General features: G+C 43.2%; 1 protein-coding gene across 1 annotated transcript; it reads right to left on the bottom strand.

Moving 5' to 3' along the window:
- Positions 1 to 14,436: 14,436 nt before the first annotated feature.
- LOC138567741 (micronuclear linker histone polyprotein-like) lies at positions 14,437 to 16,770 on the bottom strand. Its single transcript, XM_069646223.1, has one exon. It carries the CDS (start codon positions 16,768 to 16,770, stop codon positions 14,437 to 14,439), a length of 2,334 nt encoding a protein of 777 aa, XP_069502324.1.
- Between the last annotated feature and the right edge of the window lie 2,294 nt (positions 16,771 to 19,064).

Below are 19,064 nucleotides of genomic sequence, written 5' to 3'. Positions count from 1 at the left end.
GGTCCTGTGCCAGAGTTTCTTCCCCAATTTCAAAAGATAAGGACTATCTATGATCCTTCTGCAGACCACCCACAATCTCTTTCAGCATGAATGGCTGAATATGCAACATCAATCTCATGTCCAAAGTGGTCTTGGCTGATAACCAGTGGTCGTTCCTGCTAAGTAATACTTTTCAAAGTGAGCCATTTAATGCCCCTATCCTCACAACTCAAGCAAAGAGTATCTAATGAGATTCTAGTTCTCCCAGTCCCCCACAGAAATTCCTGCATTAAAACATTCAAAGCATAGGAGAATACCCTAGGTAAGTCAAATGGGACCTTTGTAAAGTGGTACAGCAATCGAGGTGGAACCACCATCTTGACCAAAGTGGCTCGGCCCATTATAAACAGGGGAAGCTTCCTCCAGAACCCTAGACCTCTCAATACCATTCAGTACTCTCACAGTGTTGTGTTCATGAGAGATCCTCATATAACGACAGATATCAACCCCTTAAAGATTTGAAGGCACCCCATCATAGCCATCAGTCTGGTAGTTGGGAGCCATCTCATTCTGCTAGCCACCCGAGCTGGAAAATGCACAATTTACTCTGGTTTATGGTTATCCCTGATCAGCGAAATGATCAAACACCTCAAGAACATATGTGAAATTTCACTCCGGATTCCGGACATATAGTAATATATTGTCTGTATAAAGGGAAATGACATGTTTAGAGCTACCCACTATCACTCCTACCGGAGTGAACTCTGTCCTAATGTACTCCGGCAAAGGCTCCAATGTCAATATAAATAATGTAGGAGACAGTCCACATCCCTGCCTAGTTCCCCATCTCAAGTACCAGGCTTCTGAAATGATCTTCCCCATTCTCACTCTAGCCTTAGGCAATGTATAAATCAACCAACCCCATCTGTGAAAACCCTCCCGTAAACCGAAATGTCTTAGAGCTGCATACATCCACTCCCAGCATATTGAATCAAATGCTTTAACGGCGTCCAAGGATATCACACAAATGCTCATCCAGTTTTCTAGTCCTATCGATGACATATTGTAGTCTTCTCAAATTCAAAGAAGTGTTCCTGCCTGGCACAAAACCCGTCTGAACTAGTTGTATGAGTGTTGTTATCACCTGCCTCAATCTACCTGCCAGTATAACTGTAAGAATTGTAATGCCCTGATTCACCATAGAGAGGGTCTGTATGACTCACAATGGTCCAGTGTATTCCCAGGCTTAAGGATGGGCATTACCATTGGTTCTCTCATACTTAGGGGGAGCACCCCTTGGAGCCTTGGCACAAACTGCTCACTATACTTTTTAAAAAACTCTGTTGGGAGTCCATACCCTCCTGGAGGTCTGCCAGACTGCAAAGATGAGATCATTGCCCTTACTTCTACTTCAGTCATCAGAGCTTCCAGAACATCAACGTGTTCCTGTGACAGACAGGGAAACTTAATCTGGGGTAGTATAAATTATATCTCTGCGTCATCATCTAACCTACTTTGCCCATACAGGGTTTAATAATGCCCTTGAAAAACCTGGTTAATTTCCATTTGGGACTGCCATACCTCCCCATATTCATCCGCTATTGAACATATCGTAGGCCACAGCATCTCCCTTCAGAAAAAGCAGGCAAGCAGCCTACCTGTCTTATCCCCTAGTTCCAAAGTCACATTTGCTCAATATTTCCCAAGCACCAATTCCTAATCCGTTTCCCCATCCATCATCCTTGACTTCTTCACATGACCTATCTCAGCTTCAATATTGGATAATTCAGTTAGAGACTTCCTAACTCTTACAGCCTTAGTTTTAGTTTCACCCTTCGTCACCACTTCAAAGGATTCCCACAACACATCACTGCCTTCACCACTGCCCACATTTATCTAAAAATAATTGTCAAGATTATCTGCCATGTGGTCTCTAAACACTGCATCCGTCAATGCTTCCTCAATTTCCATGTCTGGATTGGGGTAGACTGATACGTGTCTGACATAGCAACAGAGCATGATCCAAGAGTGATTTGCCCCAATATTGTGCATTAAAGAACTCATGGGCATGTTCCATCCCTGTGAATACATAATCTATGCTGGGTAAACAGTTTCTAGGGTGCAGTACTATGACTAGACCCCCATTTTTTCTATCTTCCAATCTCCAGACATGCACAAGGTCCAAATCCACTAATAATTTTCAAAGAATCCACGCTGTGGGGATGGGTGCATGTATTTGTCTAGTAAAATGTGTGCATGTTTTTGTCGAGTAAAATGTCTAGAGTACAACTGAAGTCCCCTTCCCAAATCAGCGTAACATCTCTGAATGGAGCCAGCCGAGTACACACAGATTGCTTACCTCCAAACCCCCATCTGTGTAGGATAGCATACTGTGTGACATCCTTGAGGTCTGTGTCTTCTAATAAAGCGATCAGCACTCCCTTCCTACGGAGATTCAACCCTTCCCTGTTGCGTTCAAGATGGTTATTCAGCCCAATAACATTCCAGGTTACAACATTCAGCTCATTCGCGTTAAGTTAATCCCATCTGTCTTCCTTCTCTGAGTCTGGGCATCCCATCTCCCCATTCTGATGTACATCTTTGTATTATTAAAATCATAAAGTATTTAGCCTACCTTAGTTTCCCCAGTGATCTTTACCTTGAGTGAAAAGTAGTAGCAGCCCCAATAACACTTCCATTGCTTCCACCCACTAAGGTAGAGCCAGTAACCCTCCTGTTCTTCAATAGGTACAAACAGTAAAGTATAGGCAAGCAACTGTAATGCAACACCCAGCTAAGTAAACAAACCATAAGCTCAATAGTACCCTGCTATTTGCGCATATACATTATCCATCCTTGCCCGACGCATGAGCAGTGGTAGGCTTTGAGATACGCAGCCCTGGGTATGACAAACTGTAGCAAAAACACCTGGAGGAACAAAACATAGCATATAAAAAACAAAGGCACCATGGTGGCACCATGGTACAGTGATCATCTCGCTCATTCGAGCAGACAGCCAAATAGGCCAAATCTAACCCTATGTTTGTTGCATCCACCTGGAAGGATCTTCCAATCAAAAACTCAAGGCATTTTCTTGCCAGACAATGAGGACAAGCAAAATTCCTTCAGCCATCCCTTTTGACTTACTGTTTGCCCATCAGTGGCTCCATCTTGTTAGTGTCCATCCATTGCTGCTCCTCCTCCCGGCTATCAAAGAAAAGGGAGTTCCTGTTGTACAGTACATTCAGTCTATTTGGGTAAATCAGCATGTACTTCAGGCCTTGCTGTCAAAATCTTTCTTTGGTCGCAATGAACATGTTCCTCCTTCGCTGCACTTGCATTGTGTAGTCATGGTAATTAGCCAGTGCAGAGGATGCTCTGTATATAGACCCACTATCGAGGGTGAAAAGCAAGGATTCTTTCTCTGTCCTTAAAGTTCAGTATTTTTGCAATTATCAGTGGTTTCATGGATAAGGATCTGTATGCACTGTCAAGTGTGAAACCCTGTGTTAGTGTCCCAGGGCCAATCCCTTGTAGCAGTAGGATTTCCACGTGGACGGTGGGGTCCCGACCTTGCTTGTTCACACTCTGGAAAACCCAGTATCCTGATGTTATTTCTGCAGGCCCACCCTTCCGCCTTGTGCTCTAGTATCTTCATCTTCGAGGTCAGATGCTGTACCGCAGTTTGAAGTTCTTTTGTGGAGTGCATAATTTCAGATATGTTATTTTCATACTCTTTCCGCAAGTGAGCACACATCTTGATGGAGCTAATTAGTGTCTACCTTGACCCTATCTATTTTGGACTCTACTGATGTCCTCAGGGATGCAATAACATCTAGGATTTGGCAACCTCCCATCCGTTCAGTGAGGTGTGGGCTGTCTGTAGCATCTCTGCGGCAGATGGAGTTTCAGCCTTCGGCACAGTTTTAGGGGCAAAGGACTTAATTTTGGTTTGCTTAGCCCTGCTTCTTGACTTAAGATTAGCATGCGGCAAAATGTACCTCTCACCCCAAGTGGGTACAGTGAGAAAATATAATCAATATGAACGTGAGGTCCTCTCACACAGTTACCCAGTGACCCCAGACCTATAGTGAGTAAACTTCCAGTGTGCCTCCCATGCAAGCTAGAGAGTCCAAACCCTGCTAAGCATCAGAAAGGGCCAACAATTCCTTCTCTTATCTCCTCCAACCAGCCCGGAATCTAACCTGCCGCATGTTGCCATTATCTTCAGTCCTGGGATAGCCATGCCCCTTCCCCGGTCTCTTTGGCAGTGTGTGGTTCAGACTGCGAGCTCTTGATGGTTCCATGCTATAATTTCCCCTGTGGAAAAGTTGCCTGGTAGATTACCTATTTCCCTCCACCCGAAAAGCCTTACCCCACATACTCTATGACCGGTACAATTTTCTATTCTAACTCCGGTACTAGAACATTGATCACTGGATACCCTCTTGTCGAGGTACCCACCTGGGGTCTGTCTGGCATCAGTATATCCATTGTCTCTTCTCAGAGCAGTCATCTGTATAATCAGCAACTTATATGATTCCCAAATCAACCCAAATCATGGGGTTCAGTGTATCATTCCGTCTCAGGTCTCCCCACAGCTGCACAGGAACTCTCTTCTTCAGGCTCCACTAAAGCAGCACTATCTTGGCAGTCAATACTAGAGTGGACCATATGTTCAGTACTATTTCTCGCCAGCTAGCCCTTGGTCTCACCTGCCCTGTAGCTATATTATCAGTTGGCTGGGAACCCATTCACCCATTCACCCGGGATCCATGTAGGTATGTCGTCTGGGATGTCAGCTCCTGTTCTGACTCTCATCCAGGGTAGTGCCTGCCATAATAAAGTCACCCTCTGCCCCTTGGATCCGGTCTCTGTACGTTCATCCACGCACTGCACACCACAGCAACCCTAAAGCAGGACCCCTCTGCTTTGGGCCAAAGCACAGGAGGTCTGTCTGCAGCTTTGTCGCGGCTGTCCCTACAGCCGCTCTGCAATGCTTTCCTTCACTCTCTATTAGCACGTCACCATCTTGGTGGCTCGGAGCTGCATCTCCTTTTCCTCCAGCTCCACCACCTCGTTCCTCACGGCAGATATTTAGCCGGTAGTCCGCGGGTGTACATGTCATCAGTAGGGTAGTATTGACCACTGATCATGTAATACGAGCATGGGGAAAGGATCGTTATATCAGAATCTGCCGGGAGCACCAAGAGTATGCAATGTCCAGGTTTTCCAATTAACCAATAAGATGAGGAATGTACTGCGATCAGAGAAAAGCAGGAATGCCATCACGAAATGATCCCTCATGTTTACCACCTAAAACTAAGCATACACAATCAATCCAAGTATCACCACTTAGGCCCGTAAGAAAGCAGGCAGGAGTAGTAGTAGGAGAAGAGCCAGTACAGCAGCCTAGCAGTTATGTTCTGCAACCAGGAGTGAAGCAGGATGTCCCTGCCTCTGTGGAGTTATGTGAGCACTCTGAACTCCAAGTATGGAATATTTAGAGGAAAAGCCTCGCGTCACTAGAAGTTTGATACATGGTATGGAGCAGCAGCTTAAAATGATAGGTTCAGAACATAATATGGAATAGACAACCACAATGGCGTTACATTTTTTAAAGTCAAATCCGTTGAAAAACGAATTTCTTTTATTCTCACACACTGAACCAGAACCCGTTTTTACACAAAGACTTCAGGATCAAAGGTTTTAAGTGCCCCTTTGCAGTCTTTTTTATTTGGATACCCATCTTCATGTTATCACTCACATTAATGCTATGGCAAAATCTGCAAACTTTCAGCTGTTTGCACTTAGAGCTGTGAAGCCTTTTTATCCTTAAGTCGCACTTCCTTACTTTAGTCCAGTCATTGAACATTTCTAGATTTCATACCGGCAATTCTTTGTTAAGTGGTATTCCCAGAAATACCTTGCTTCCTTTAAAATCAGTCTTCAAAGCAGCGGCCCCCGTTAGTCAACAGAGCTCGTAAATTCGACCACATTTCTCCGATTTTAATTAAAATTCACTGGCTTCCCATTGATTTTAGGATACATTTTATATTGCTAGCATTGTACATGAAGCACTTTATGCTCGATCTCCTGAGCATTTAGTACAACAACAAAAAAAACTGTGGAGGTCGAAGAGAGCTTCGGAATCAATGATGTCTGCTTCTTGAGGTTCCATGCACTAAATGCTTGTTCATACAGAAAAGTATATTTTCAGTAGTGACGGTTAAACTCTGGAACCTTCTCCCAAACGGCATTTGGCAGACTGAAAACCTACCATAAATTCAGGAAGAAAGCAACAGCACTGTTCTCTGTACATGCCTTTTAGTGAACAAGATTAAATGACCTGTTTTATGAAATGTTGTTTAAGTAATGTAATAGTTATGCAATGTCTCCATTGGTCATTTTCATTGAATTTTAAGGCCAGGTTGTTTTTCTTAATATATGTGTACTGTTGTATAATGGATTGCTGGATTGTGTTGATTTCTGAAGTGTACATGTTTTTTGTGAAGCGCTCTGATGCTCTTGTTGCCATGTTCGTTCTATCTATATTTTTTAAATAAAATAAATATATAACCAGATTAACAACAAACCTACGTATGTACCTGAAGTAAGGAGGAGCGAAGATACTACAGTACCCACCACTGGAGAGACCCCAGTTGGCACCAGTGATACAGCTGCGGAGCACATTAATGCAGAAATCGTTTAAGAGGTAAAACTTAAGCATCAGACTTTTTGTAAACAGCTGCTGCCACTGCACCTAAATTAGTAGGCACTAAGATATACATGTGCCACAGACTGTAGAACAGCAACCACAGCGGCAAGCTTATGAAGTGGAGGACCATTTGCCAAAGTAATTGTAAGACATGACACATCATCATAATGGTCATGTCATAAAAACAGCCAATGCACGGGCCAGTCTTTCACAGAACCGCCTTGTGCAGTTCCTGATTTACATGAGACATGGTCATAGAAAGGCGACCCAGTAGCGTGAGTGCAGTGAAGAACGTGGGAGCAGAGAGAGGGAAGTAGAAGGTATGGCAAGCAACATGGCCATGAACAGCTGACACTATACATGGAGGGCGACCGCCATGCTACTGGAGGTAGAAGTATGCCAGTACGCTGTAAGCAATAGCCACAATAGTTACTAATGTCAGCCAGTGCTAAGCCAGTTACATTAGACGCAAGGCTAGAAAGACTTGACACTATATGGCAGCTCATCATGGGTGCTGAGTGAGAAAGAAATCAAATCAAAAGGAAAGAAAAATAGAACGTGGTCAGAGCATTTAAAGACGCCAAAGAGAAATGGGGATAACAGAGCAGCCAGAGCACTTACAAGGGACACAGCACTGAGCAGCAGGGCTGGTGGGGGAGTGTTAAAAGGAGGCCATTGAAGAAACTAAGAGACCAGGAAGAAAAACTCGAATCAGGAGCGAGTGATAGGAGGGGCAAGATCCAGATGAAGGAGCTCGGAGGGGAGTGATAGAAGAAACAGCCAAGACAGATTGGTAAGAAAAGGCAAGAGCAGAGGATGAGAAAACTAGTAAGACGAGCGAGGTCAGAGAAAAGAAGAGGGATGCCCCCATTATGTCTTTTATTAATGATGTGAGTGATATGCCAGGGTGACAGTCAACTCAGCAAAGATGCAAATAGTCAATTCTGCTTAAGCCTCTCTTAGCTGTGTCATTTAGGACAAGTCTACCCTTGTGACAGAATGATATCTTGCTCACGCTTTTTTGATTTTTAGAAATATGAACTAATGCAGGTAATGCTGTATCTGAAAGGGAGGTCGGCAAATTATCATTGCTCCATGCTAAAATGACTAAAGCACCAGCACCACAATGGCACAGAACTGGTTCAAAGATCACAGGTGTGTTCCTAACGACTGTTTGAACACAATGTTCCTGCAGGCAGAGGTGGGTTTTTAATCTTCTCGGCTTCTGATCTTCTTTCTGATATAGGTATTTATTAGTCTATCTGTCGGTACATACATCTGTAACTATAAGGACATTACTAGTTATAGCATGGTGACTGCTAGAGCGTGCAATCATACATTCACAGCAATGTTTGGACAGGATGCCTCCACAGCTGCTTTGTGGAACAAAAGCCAGAATGCTGCCGCTTTGATTCTGCACCAGGAAGTGTAACACCTTCCCACAGGGCGTAGGAAATGAGTGTTTTTTTATTGGTAATTTGATCAAAAATGTGATCTTACAAACATATAAAAAATGTAAACAGAATATATACATCTTTCTATCTTAGAAAATCTATTTCCTCTAACATTTGAACGATGGCATAAGTTAGCAATAATTGTGTTCCAGCACATATGCGATTCCACAAACATCTAAAATCACAAATTCTTTTTGAATACTAACAAAACACCCCTATATTGTGTTCTTACTATTGCCAAAGTAAGGCATTCCACCAATATATGTCGAAGAGCTTCTGGCTTACATACAGTATTACAACAAGGACAAATATTATGCCCACCCTCAATTTTCTCTATTCAAGCATTTTGTATTTGATTCAAATTGATTCTTATAAACTGTTGTAGGTATCATGCAATATTATCCCCAACAAAAATATCGCCATATATATGGTTGTCAGGAATGGCCATAGGCGATATTTTTATTAGGGATAATATTTGGAATTTTTGGGAGCGGGGTTGCAGGGTTGTCCCCCGCTCCCTTTAAAATAATACAGGAGTTGAGGGGGTGTCCCCCGCAGGTTCCATGCCTTAATATCACTGCAAAAATCGCAATCTTTTGGTATGGCGAGATTTTTGCGGGGATATTAACACATGGAACCCTGTTGTCTTGTAACAGGGCACGGATATTGACAGAGATAGTTTGGTAATTGGCCATGTGGCTTATCAATTATCTGAAAAGTTGAATGCAATTTGTATTTTCTTGTGCGAGTAATAGTAGCAATCCAATCCCTCTCATTTGGTAACTTCTTAAAACTCAACAGATTGCCTACCAGTTCTAAGCGCTCTTTATGCATATCAAATAAAAATCTGTCCAAAAGTCATAGCATTGTGTTTAAAAGTGGCAAGACTTTCTTCTTCATACTGTCATGCAGATTCATAAACAATGTTTTTGGCATAGGAGACACAATTTGAACAACGATAGCTAATACACGCCAATTGAACCAATACTGAAGCGAAAAGTGGCCCAATTCAAATCATAATGATGCAATGAAAGAGAGTGGGGCAGACATAAGACCTTCATCCATAGTTTGCCCTCCAGTCTATCCCATTGAATATTATATGCTGAGCAGTCTGTCTCCATGCCATACATAATTTACATAAAAATGAAACAGGGGTTTGATAGAAAATCAGAATTTCATTTGAATTTGCTTCATCTGGAAGAAAGTTGGTACATTTTCTTTTTGAGGCTATGCTTGTTTATGTTTATTCGTTTATAATGCACTGGAGCCCGCGCGCATCAGGGTGCAACATATGTGACAGACACTACAAACACCTTCCAATTTAGAGGAACACTAACGCCTTGATGTGTTTCTTAAAGGTGGGACTATTATCCTCCATACGCACCTTGCAGGAAGCTTGTTTCAGACTAACTCTGCCTGTGCTGAGAAAGAGCATCCATTGCCTTTAGCTCGTTTATATCTGGGCTGAGTCAGAGACATCAGGTCTTTAGACCGAGTAACTCTGACATTTCTTTCCAATATCAGGCAATCTTTCAGGACTTCTGGTGCTTGTCCATGTAGGCAACTTTGCACAATGGTACTCATCTCAAAACATATTCTGGCCTCTACTGGAAGCAGTTCCCTCCTATGTACAGTCACTGGGTCCGGACTGCATCATTCTGAAGTATCTGAAGTTTTCTGATGCAGCCCTTACCTCCGGCCAGTAAGCACTAGTAGTTGAGCCTAGGCATTATAACCGCTCAAACCAATGTTGTGCAATTTGGAAAAGAGAAATATGGCTTCACTAATCTAAGCAGTCTCAAATGATATTGAGATTTATTAACTACATTGTTTGCATGAGCTTCAGCACCAAAGCATGGTTCAAGGATCACCCACAAGGTTTTCACCTTGGACATTGTTTTGATATAATGCCTATCTATGGTACTACCGTTGTAGTGTATTTATAGTTTGGTCCGTGAATCTGTAGAGCCAAAGATGAGAAACTCTGTTTTTGCTGCATTAAGGCAAAGTCCATTTGTAGTCATCCAAATTTGGATAGACCTATTCATGTGTTCAATGCTCTCCAGGTCCTTGTCATAGTCCCCAGTCAGCTCTATGATGAGCTGAGTATCGTCAGCATAAGTTGAAAGTCGCACACATAGAGATTCCAAAATATCACATAGGGTGCGACAGAATATGTTAAATAATACTGGGGAGAGGCAAGCTCCTTGTGGGACACCACAATGAATTAGCTTGGGCTTAGAACATGCATTACCCCAAACTATTCTTGATTTCATATATCGTCAAGGAAGGAGCTAATCCAATCTATCGCTCCGCTAGAGCACCCTGCATGGACCGCAAGCCTACTATGCAATTTCTTGTGGTCTACCAAGTCAAAGGCTGCTGATAGGTCTAATAATATCAGCAGCCCCGCTTTGCGCCTATCCATAATATTAAGCATTTCTGCCTGTAGGTCTAAAAGCGCACTTTCAGTACCATGTGAGTGCCTAAAGCCGGACTGCTTGAATTGTTCATAACTTATTCAAAAGCTTATGTATATTGAGCCCCCAAATACACAACTTTCTCCCTAGTCTCAAACCTCATGCCATTGATGGTCCAATGAACTCTACTAATTCTCTTCTTAGTGTTACCAAACATAATAATATGGTATTGTTTTGGATTAATAATCAAATCGTTTTTCTTTGCATATTTTCTCAAGGCTCCCAACAGTCTCTGGAGCCCTATTGTTGACGCTCCAAGCGTGCCTCATCATCCGCATAAGAAATCCAACTAGTAGGTTTACCCTCCACTTTAGGGCTTATTTATTTTTATTTTATTTTACTTGTGTTTAATTGAATTTCAATTTTTACAAGATCTTTTCCTTCGCTCTGTTTTTGGGTGCTTCCTAAGATCGTCATTTGTTCTATTTGTTCTTTGTGGTTTTCTTTAGGATTCTGTTTCATCTGAGTTAGGAGAAACTGGTTCCTATTAGATTACAAGAGTCTTTTTCTTCTAGTTTCAAACTGTCCAGAAATTTTGCAGTTGCTATAGTCAGGGAGATTGAATCTCCACTCATTAGCTTGTTCCACCAATCCTCTTCCCTTATGGTCTGGAACTTTAATTCGTGAGGATGAAGATAAGTTTGTCTGATGTCGCTCGTACCAGAACAGTGAAGGAGTAGATGTCTAAGGGTTTCGATGTCCCCACTTCCGCAGAACCGGCACTTGTTAGACACTGATTGTTTCCTGATGCATAAGATCTCATTTGTCTTCAAGATGCTCAGGCGTGCTCTCAGAAAGATTGTACGCAGTCTTTTATCTGGGAACTTTTTTAAGTAATTTCTTACTTCGTCCAACTTTTGTGTATTGGTTGTATGATGGGCCGAAGTTGTATGGTCATCAGCTGTTTCAAGTGTTTCAATCCAATCTTGTAACTTTAGTTTTTTCTTTATTTTCCCAGGAATGCGTTCGATTTCCCATTCAGAGCATCCAATGTATGCAGCACGATTTAGGAGGTTGTTATACCATGTTGTTAGCATGGGGTTTTGGCCGCTCGTCATTTCTGCGTAAATAATTTCCAAGATTTTTGGGCGTGGGTGCCTTAAAATCTTTCCCAGGAATAGTAAGCTGTTTCTTTCCACCACTGATTTCAATGATTGCAGACTTAATTCCAAACGAATGTTTGCTACTGGAGTCGAGTTTGGCAACCGGAGCACTCTCCGCCAAAATGATCCTTCCAGTTTTGCCCACAATGTTTTCGGAAGATAAGGCATTGCCTCTGCTCCGTAGGTTAAAGTTGGCGTAACTTTTGCTTTAAAGAATCTTATTATCGGTAGAATTGAAAATTTGCCGAATTTACGTTCCAAGGATAAAGCTTGTGCTGCTAGTGTTTTTGCCTTGGAGAATAGATGTTCTTGCATTGTTATTTCAATTCGACTGCATGATAACTTAACCCCCAGATATGTGAAACTCTTTACGGTGTTTAGTTTTTCTGAATTCGCAAACCACTGGGGGCGTTTATTCTGTTTGGATCCTCTTTCCATAATCATTATTTTGGTCTTCGAAGTGTTGAGTTCCAAGTCATTTTTCTTTAGGTAGCAGGATAGGCTATTCAATTGTCTCTGGAGCCCAATGGGCGTTTGATCAAATAGGAGAATGTCGTCCGCATAAAGCAGACGTGTCACTTTCTGCTTACCTATTTGAGGAGGAAATGATCGAGTGTCATTTTCTGCGTCCACTATGTCCGCCATATATGCTTTATATAGTGCTGGTGCCAGAAGGCACCCTTGTTTGACTCCTCTCGCTGTCTTTATACTTTTAGACAAGGAGCCTGCTGCATTAAGACGTACTCTGACCGAGGTGTCTCTATGTAAGGCCTTCATTGGTTCTAGGATGAATAGTGGGCAGTTTTGTTTTTCAAGTTTCATCCATAACTTGCCTCTATTGACGCGATCGAAGGCCTGGACCAAGTCGATCGTAGCAATAAAGATTTTCGGTTGACCTTCTAGGACTTTAGACTTCAGGATGCTGATCAGCATGATGTTAACGGAGGTGCCTAGGTTCTTTTCAAAACCTGTTTGAAATGGGTCTGCTGTTTTTGCCTCCTTTTGCCATGTCTGAAATTCATCTAGCACCAAGGAGCCGAAGAGTTTTCCGAATACATCTAGAAGTGCTATTGGCCTGTAGTTTGTCGGATCGTCTCTCAGGCCCTTCTTGTAAATGGGAACGATGTTTGCTGATCTCCAAGAATCAGGAATTTGTCTTGTGTTTCTGCATCTACGAAAAATTTCTGTTATTAATGGTGCCCAGGCTTTTGCATCCTGTTTTAGATGGATGTTGGATATTCCATCTGGGCCGGGTGCGCGAGAATTGTTTAGCTTGGAGATCTTTTCCAGAATGGCCTGCTCAGAGCAGGTTATCCATTGCGATGCATTTTGTTTTTCCACTACAGTTTCTGGTGTTGTAGGTTCTTTAAATAGTGCGGTGAAGTGTTCTACCCATTTCTCTTCTGGGACACTATTGGTGATAGTCATATCTGTAGTAGCCTGATTGGACTTTATTAGTTTCCAGAATTCTTGTGAGTTCTTTTTGCACATTGCTCTCAGCATGGACTCAGCATCTTCTTGATATAATTTCCAGCGGGACGATTGGAGCCAGGCTTTATATCCTTTTTTTTGTATATTTGCCAATTTTAAGTTTTTTTGTGTTGGGTATCGTTTTGCTTGTCGTATTACCTTCCGTAAGAAGGCTTTCTTTATCCTCAGCTCTTCATTATGTTTGTGCAGATGAGTTGTTTCCGATCTTCTCTTTTGCATTGGGCGAAAATATGGAATGAGAAGAGGACAGTAGTCCAAGTTTCCAGGGGTAGCTTTAACAGACCCTTGTCTATAATAGGATGCTGTAATGTCGATTAGGACATCTGATGTCATTTTCAGCCGGTTCCCTTGTACATTTGTTTCGAGCTTGTAAGGCATTGCTGTGATCGCGTGTGTTTTTGTTGGCCACGTTGCGGATAATAAGTTATGGTCACTGCTGGTGGTTTTCACTACCTTAAAGCTCGAGATTATACAGTATAGCTCTTTAGAAGCGAAGATATAGTCGATGACACTCTTCTTTCCTTCGCTTTCCCATGTAGGGGTGGTAATACTGGCTACTTCTAAAGAGTTCAAGTTATACATGTCTCTGGATTTCATCAACGCCGACCAAGCGCAGCCTCGGGCGATTGAACATGAATTGGTTGTAGTTTGCAGTGGCTTTGGTGCTTTGTGCCCTGGACATGTGGCGTTCAGATCATCAGAATGTGGTCCACTTCATAGATTTCCGCGACATCGGTCAGTATTTTTTCTACGGTATTTAGAAAATCGTTTGTTTTAGCTTCTAACGGGTTCCAGTAGATGTTCAAGAGGAGAAGGAGGTCGTGTCTGAGTTTTCCTTGGGAGGATTCCTCTTTTTCCCATTTTAGTAGTGTTGCCTGGATTGCCAAGGACGATCTCAGATTGTGGACTATTCGTAAGAGCCCCCCTGATCGGACTGCTGTTAAAAGGCCTGATACAGGTCGGCCTTTATCTCCTTTTTGGGCAGGAGATAAAAGGACTTCGTAGCCGTCCAAGCTGGGTGGATCAAGCAGCCAAGTTTCTTGCAAACTTATTAGGTCATATTGGCCAAGGTTTATTTCCCCGGGCTTGGTCAAATGGGAATGGCCTCTTGTGTTCCAAGAGCCAATGGTGATCACTTGATTCATCTTCCGTACATCTCGCGGTTGCTCTAGTGAAGCTCCTCCAGTCCTCGCCGAAGGGCGATTTGATTGCTATTTCTTCACATAGCGTGTCAGTACGGACGGTATCCATGCCCATTTTTTGAGATCTTTTTTCACCATGTCATCGTACTTTAAAGTCGTTGGCTCTTCTCGATCGATTCGCGTTTCTGATTCCCTTCTGCCCGATCTCGAGGGCGGGCCCCTCGGTTGTCTATTTGATTTTCTTACTGAGGACTCCTCTTGTTTTTTCCACCTTCCCGTGATGGTGGAATTGTCACTGCTCTTTAATCTTCCTTTATCTCTTCTGGAGTCTGGGCTGTGTTGCCTTCTAATTTCTCGCTCTGCATTTTTTTTTTCTTCGTTTTTTCGCTCGTTCTTCTCTGATAATCGGTATGATTTCCTCTTTGTTCTATTAGTGTCTGTTATTTCCGGGGTAATCAGAGCTGGTTTCCATCTCTCTTTTCCGTTTGTCTCGTAAGTACACTCCGATTTGAATGCATGTGGATGAGCACTCCTTTGACCTCTTTCTTCCACTGTAGTTTCCCTTAGGAGGTACCCTCTTTTAGATAATTCGCCTGCCGCCTGGAGCAGGAGTTTCTTCACTGTTAGAGACGTGATGTGCAGAAAGATGCTATCTGTCCTAGCTTTTTGTGCAAATTCCACTATTTTTATGTCTGCACTTCTGATTTGATCTCCTCTGGAAATTTTTTCCAGGAGCTTCACGATTGCTCTTCTGTTAAGGATGATTTTTTCTCCCGTTTTGTCGCTTCTTTCAAGCTTCAACGTACGTGACGAGTGACTCTTTTGGGTGAAGATTTTGGATGTACGTGTGTGATTTTGATGTGTGAGCGAGGCAGGGAGTCTTCGATTTAATCCAGATGATTCCCCGGAGTTGTATCTTCGTCTGTTTTCTTCCCTCCTGTAATTCATTTTTCTGTCCGTTGATGCATTTGCGTTTTTTTCTGAGTTACTTTGACTAATCCGAGACTTTTGTCTATGTCGCGATTCGTTGTTTGCTGTCTCTTCAAAGGTTCCAACGTTGTGTTTTTCCTTGTGTTTCCTTCGATAAGATTCCTCCAGATCTCCGTGCTTTGATTCAGTTTTGTTGATCTTTGAGTTACCTAGACGAAAAAGCGTGGTTCTCTCTGGAGTGATATGACAGCTTCTATTACTTGAGTCGTTAGTTTTGTCTTTCTTTTTTGTTAATGTTTTTTTTTTTTCAATTTGGCAATGTGGCTCTTTTGATTCATATTGTTGGGGTTTGTCATCCAGAAAGGATACCTTTCTTTTTTTTGTAAATGGTCTGGGAATGTCTGATTCCGATGTTTCTATGGAGTAAACGCTTAGGTTGGATAAATCCAACAAGTTGTTTTGAATGGCTCCCCACTGCTCTTCTTCTGCAGTGTTCTGGGAGGGCTCGATCTCCATTGATTTTGGTTTTTGATCGTTCACTGTTATCCATTTGGTAATAAGCTTATTTGAGAAGCTTTCTGTTGAATGTTTCTTCTGGGCATAGAGAGCTTTTGTAGTTTTTTCTTTCACTAACAATTGATTTATTTGAGCCTTATGGCTCTGCAATTTTTTACTGCTCACTTCAGTTTGCGTTCTGAGTTGAACAACATCCGTTTGATTTTTGCACTTCTTTTCCGTGTCACCAGGCTTAGCATGTGAGTTCAATGCTCTTTTTGGCGATGTGACACTCGTGTTGGCAGAGGATGTCGAGTGTACATCTACCGTTTTGTTTTCTAATTTATCTTTTCTTTTAATCTCGGTCAGGTTCGTTTGAGTGCTCACATTCACTGATTTGTGTTTGAAGTGAAATACCTCGGGGTTGTCTGTCATGGAGCTTTGATCATTTGTACTTGCCTTCCAAGCTTCTAAGGCTATTATATAGCCTTCGAGATGGGTTAGCTTTGAATTACATGCAGCTGTTATTGAGGTATGATCCTTTAACGTTTCATTAATGGTTTCATATAGCTTTCCAAATGGTGCAAGTGCAATGGTCACGGCTGACATGATTGGTAGTATGTCAGTATTTTTGGTGGGAAAGTTGATGTCTTTTTTTTTGTGGATTTCGCTTTCTGTCTTAGCTTTGTATGGAGTATAGAGTGGTGGACGTGAACCTTCTCCTTTATCCGCAACCTGTCTTTGTTTTGGGCTCAGATTCCCATCAAGAGAAGTTTCTCTGATTTTTAACATATTTTTATAGTTTAGTAGTGCCTCCATCAATTTAATTTCTTCACGTTTTCTCTGGTGATCTAGTTGGTCCGTCATTGAATTAGATTCCGTTTCTTTTTTTTTCTGCGTCAAAGGTTTATTTGATGATTCAGCTTTACCCAATTTGTCTTCTATATCTAGAGATGGGAACAATGGTGTTTCGGTCATAGGGAGGTCTGCCGTTTGGATTTCAACGTGGTTTCTCCCCTCAGTCGTAGCTGGTTGTAAGCCGAGATCTAATTGTTTTTCTTCCCTGTGCGTGGTTATAGCTGCATGTCCAGTGACGCTTTTTTCTCTCTTTCCCACGTTGTTTTTCAAATTTCGCTCCGAGGGTCTTGGATCTGTGTTGGCGGTGGGTAGGACGGTTTTTTGTTGGGGCGTGGGTGGGTTATAATGCCAGCGTGTTTGTGGTGAATGGTTAAGGCTTCCCAGGCATGGTGCTAAAGCCGGTTGTTTCAGTGCGATTTTTCAAGGGGATGGAGGTATTCCTTCCAAGATTTCCAAATCCGATAGTTCAAACCGGTTTACCGGCGGAATCTTTCCCAATTTTTCAAAAAATCTTCCAATCGGGTTATTTGACGGAGTTATTGTGTTAGTTAACTTTTTCGTCTGAGTCTTTTTAGGTAATCTGATGTGGGGTGTTGATGAGCCAGTTAGCTTTAGTTTTTTTTCCTCTAGACTTTGAGTGTTTTGGTTTATGCCAATTTCATTTAATTTAGAGATTTGGGTTTTAGACTTTGACTCCTCCTCTTTTTCACAAGTAGGGGAATGAGTCAGAGTAGGTATAATGTTGAATCCGTCGTGTACTTCTGTAGTTGAGTAGGTATTGGACTTGGCCCAATGATGTTCTCTCAAGATATTCAGGTCATCAGTTTCCTCTACTTCAGGATCCTCCAGGTATGATATAGTTGTGTTTGGGCAGTTTTGGTCTCCGTATCCGGTCGAATCTAGTTCAGGGCTTGGTAGAGCAGCTCTTAAAATCATTGGATGGACCTCATTTTCAATTTTTAATTCTCTACAACAATCATTTTTATCCAGACTAGTGTGTTTTTTCTTTATTGTCTCGAAAAAAGCCTTCAGTCCTTTATCTGTAGTTAGGTTGGTCCTGGGAGCTGCTTCTGTATAAAGTTCGCCATGTAATGGGTCCAGACTGCCACCAGAGGGCGTAAAGCGGCCACTCTCCTGCTCGGGCTCGCCTCTCCCCTCTTCCCGGAACTCCGAAACCTGCCGCGGGCTCACTGGGACACGTCCCTCCTCACTCCTTCCAACACCCGACGCCGGGGCCTCCACATTGGGGGGCTCAACGGCCCCGACGTTCATCCTCATAACAGACAGCTGAGCCGCCTCGCACTCCCCCACTGGGCTCGGCATCCCCCCACCCTCTGGCTCTGACTCCGGCGGCACGACCGCAGCCACGGGCAGTCTCCCTCCCCCCCAGCATATCCCGCCGGCGGTGACCCGGCTCCTCTCCAAGGTAGGTCGTGCTGCAGCCGATGGGGCGATCTGAGGGGGGGATCGGGGGGGAGAGAGCAAGCGTCTCTGATTGCTGTCTTTTCTTCGTTTTATGTTTGGGTTCTGGTTTGGTGCGCTCGAGCAGTTCCTTTTGTGTTTTTGATGTGAGAAAGCCACTTCTCAACACGCGGCCGGCTTCTTCATGCACTGTTTGCCCAAGCTCCGTCTTTTCTATCGCGGAGGAATCCTCCATGGTTGTTCAAATTTCAATACTAGGAGGGAGGTCGTAGGGCTGTTCTGATAATTTCTTTAGTGCCTTAGATTTTTGGACTTAGGTTTCCTTTGCAGGGAGCGAACGGGGGAGACAGACAGCCAGCACGCCAGCAGCCGGACTGCCAGACTGCACCTCCTCGCAGCTCTCCGCGGCCGCTCCGCGGCCAAAATGGGTTTTTAAACCCTGTGCCTCAATGAAAGGCAAAAACAGACTCAGGCAGGTAGAAAAAAGATCCAGAGTTCACTGCCAGACTGCACCTCCTCGCAGCTCTCCGCGGCCGCTCCGCGGCCAAAATGGGTTTTTAAACCCTGTGCCTCAATGAAAGGCAAAAACAGACTCAGGCAGGTAGAAAAAAGATCCAGAGTTCACTGCCAGACTGCACCTCCTCGCAGCTCTCCGCGGCCGCTCAGCGGCCAAAATGGGTTTTTAAACCCTGTGCCTCAATGAAAGGCAAAAACAGACTCAGGCAGGTAGAAAAAAGATCCAGAGTTCACTGCCAGACTGCACCTCCTCGCAGCTCTCCGGCTTATCAAAACAGCCCTCCCCAAAGCATCATCCAGATCTTCCAAATATGCATTTTGTAAACATGGGGCAAGTCCACAACACTGGGGTAGTTATTGTGATGTAGGAAAGCTACCTGAGAAGGATCCCCCTGCATCCAGCCTGACCCTCACTGATGTTCCTTTGTGAATATACACTAGAATGGCCAGCAAAGATACAGGGATGCCCCACATTC

The sequence above is a fragment of the Ambystoma mexicanum genome, chromosome 2p (assembly GCF_040938575.1).
Source record: "Ambystoma mexicanum isolate Mex_15411 chromosome 2p, UKY_AmexF1_1, whole genome shotgun sequence".
Taxonomy (NCBI): Eukaryota; Metazoa; Chordata; class Amphibia; order Caudata; family Ambystomatidae; genus Ambystoma; species Ambystoma mexicanum.
The sequence above is the reverse complement of the archived record's forward strand: the minus strand, read 5'-3'. Positions and strand labels throughout refer to the sequence as shown.